The sequence below is a fragment of the Neophocaena asiaeorientalis genome, unplaced genomic scaffold (genome assembly GCF_003031525.2).
Source record: "Neophocaena asiaeorientalis asiaeorientalis breed wild unplaced genomic scaffold, Neophocaena_asiaeorientalis_V1.1 scaffold757, whole genome shotgun sequence".
NCBI classification, from domain to species: domain Eukaryota; kingdom Metazoa; phylum Chordata; class Mammalia; order Artiodactyla; family Phocoenidae; genus Neophocaena; species Neophocaena asiaeorientalis.
The window spans coordinates 459,799-462,312 of record NW_020172686.1 but is presented as its reverse complement, the minus strand read 5'-3'; the positions used below and the strand labels follow the sequence as shown (position 1 = coordinate 462,312).

Genomic DNA, 2,514 nt, shown 5'->3' with positions numbered 1-2,514 from the left:
CCTGGGTCCTCTGCTCCCGGCTCCGGGGCCCGCCAGGCGCTCCCTGCTCACCGACGTCACAGGCGCGGGCGAGGAAGTCGATCATGAGGCTGGGCTGCGCCAGGTGAGGCAGGATGGAGTCGTGCATGATCACCAGCACCTTCTTGCAGACACGGAGAGGCAGCTGCCGGAAGCAGCAGGTCAGGTCGGGTGCGGCCCGCCCCGCTTGCTGGAGCCCAGCCCTGGGGTCCCTCCCCCACCCCTACCTGGTGCTTGAGAAAGCCGAGCCACATCTGCTGGAAGGCCTTCCTGTGCTCCTGCGGGGAAGCGGCAAGGGTGGGCGTGCCCCACGCTCCCAATCGCCCCCTCTCCTCCTGCCTCCGGTACGGAGCCAGGGCCTAAGAAACCCCAGCGAGAGAACACCTCCCTCTCGGCCACAGGCCCTGTGTTCACAGCCGCCCTGGCAATGACACTCAGCCCCAGAGAGGTCTGGGCAGGCCGCCTCTGACCTCCGGGAGCCGTGCCTGGGCCCTCGGGGCCTCCTGTGAGCCCGGTGGCTGACAAGGCCAGGAAGGGGGCGCTAGCCCAGGACCGGGGGATTCCCAGGGAGGCCACCACCCACCCAGGGCGTCTCACCCTCAGATGAACGACCTTCCACTTGTCCGAGAGCTCTGCAGATAAAGCGAGGGGTCACCCGACACGGGAGAAGGCCGGGCCCCTGCCCTCCCGCCCTTCCACCCGGCGCTTACCCGCGTGCTTCACGTAGAAGTTGGAGGGGACGCTCTCCTGGCGGGGCAGGCTCACGGAGGACAGCAGCGTGAAGGCGTTGTTCCAAAAAGCGAGGGGCACCTGCTGCAGACCTGGCCTGAGCACCTGGACGCCGTGTGCCCGTCACCCCCTGCCCCCATCCTCCCCGGACCCAGGCGGCTCACCTCAGGGCGCCCATCAGCGGCCCGGGCCACGGCGTCCGCCGCGGCCTGCATCGTGTGGTAGCGGATGTCGTCGTGTTCCAGGTACTCCCGGAACTGACAGAGCAGCAGGGAGCGGTCCTCTTCTGGAGAGAGCAGGCCTCCTACCACCGACTGTGGGGGAGGGGGAACAAGGTGGTGAGCACCTCTCTGACCCCCAGGACAGGCGGCCCAGGTGTGGAGCTCACATAGCAGAGTCTGGGGGGGGGGGCTTCCAGAGTCCCCCCAACCCCCACAACCCACAGGCAGTCGGGGAGACCCGCAAGCGGGCAGCCTGGGCCTCACCTTGAAGAGCTGGTAGGGGAACAGATAGTTGCCTTCCCACTTGGGCTTCTCCAGGGGGTGTTCACCCTCCAGCTGCACGAACTTCATGAGGGTGCTGAGGGCCAGCTCCTAGGAGGGGTGGCAAAGGGACCGCGAGGCGCCCGCCACATGTCATCCCTGCAGACAGGCCCACAGAGCTCCCCCGGCCCTCAGGCCTGAACACCCTCAAGCTAAAGCTCCTGTGAGAATCAGGAGACAGGACGGATGCAGCCACACCCAGAAGAACCAGCCACAGAAAGAGACAGCACCCTCACCTGGACCAGCACCTGCAGCCACGGCCCCAGGCCCCTCGCACACCCCTGCGCGGGCAAGCAAGGCTAGCGGGCCAGACTCACCTTGATCCGAAAGGAGGAGCGAGCCAAGAGCTCCCCCAGGCGGTTGCAGCAGCTGTGGTACCGGTGCCGCATCCACACCTTGTACTTGCGAGTGGCCCCCCGGGACCCTGCAGGTGGGGCAGGGCGGTCAGCCCACACCGACGCCCGCACCCGCACACGCCAGACGGGACCCAGCCCCACCCTCCCCCTGCCCTCTACTCAGCCCAGCCGAGGAATAAGTGAAAACGAGTCACTGTGGTTCCAGACCTGGGGCAGGACCAGCACGTTCCCCCAGGCAGGATCCTCTCTCCTTTCACCCCAAGACCCAGACACGCCAAGGACTGAGACACATAACTCTAAACCTCCGTGGAATTGACGGTCAACTATACGCATCATCAAATCCCACAAGAGGCACAAAACAAGACAAACAGTTACACCCCACCCAACCTTTACTTACACCTGGCTTCAACGTCCCTACTACCCACCCCTTCCCCCAAACACCATCTCCCGATCCCACCGACCCGCGTGGCCTATGATGGAGTTTTGGGGGGGGGGGGCTCATCCCATGTTAGCAAGATCCCCCTCTAACCTTGTCAGAGACCAGGCCCTCCTGGACACTGACCTGCCATGACCATCTCCTCAGAGGGCAGCTGGCCCACAAACAGCTCTCCGCGGGCCAGCAGGGCCCCGAAAAGTCGGCTGCATGCACGCACCGCTTCGTGGACCTCCTCCTGGTCCTCAGACTGCGGGGAGATGCCGGTCGCGGGGTGCCCCGCCTGGAGCTGTGGCCCCTGCCCCCCTTCCTGGCTCCGCCTCCCGGCGCTCCACTGACGTCACCGCCGGCGCCTGATGACGTCGCGCCCCGCCCCCTCGTCATCGTGGCGCGTCGGGCCGGACTGGCGCGCGGCGGGTGGCATGGCGCTCTTCCA

General features: G+C 66.4%; 2 protein-coding genes across 2 annotated transcripts in view; one reads left to right on the top strand and one right to left on the bottom strand.

Moving 5' to 3' along the window:
- The window catches only part of NOC4L (nucleolar complex associated 4 homolog), a 4,945-nt gene extending 2,483 nt beyond the window's left edge, over positions 1-2,462 (bottom strand). The window contains exons 1-9 of the mRNA XM_024739912.1: positions 2,418-2,462; positions 2,208-2,328; positions 1,607-1,713; positions 1,233-1,340; positions 912-1,061; positions 729-828; positions 616-650; positions 246-296; positions 52-163 (exon numbers count right to left, since the gene is read on the bottom strand). Of these exons, the coding sequence (XP_024595680.1) occupies positions 52-163; positions 246-296; positions 616-650; positions 729-828; positions 912-1,061; positions 1,233-1,340; positions 1,607-1,713; positions 2,208-2,328; positions 2,418-2,462 (829 nt within the window). The remainder of the gene's footprint in view (positions 1-51; positions 164-245; positions 297-615; positions 651-728; positions 829-911; positions 1,062-1,232; positions 1,341-1,606; positions 1,714-2,207; positions 2,329-2,417) is intronic.
- A 38-nt stretch (positions 2,463-2,500) lies between these two features.
- The window catches only part of DDX51 (DEAD-box helicase 51), a 5,705-nt gene continuing 5,691 nt past the window's right edge, over positions 2,501-2,514 (top strand). Inside the window, exon 1 of the mRNA XM_024739911.1 lies at positions 2,501-2,505. Coding sequence (XP_024595679.1) covers positions 2,501-2,505 — 5 coding nt within the window. The remainder of the gene's footprint in view (positions 2,506-2,514) is intronic.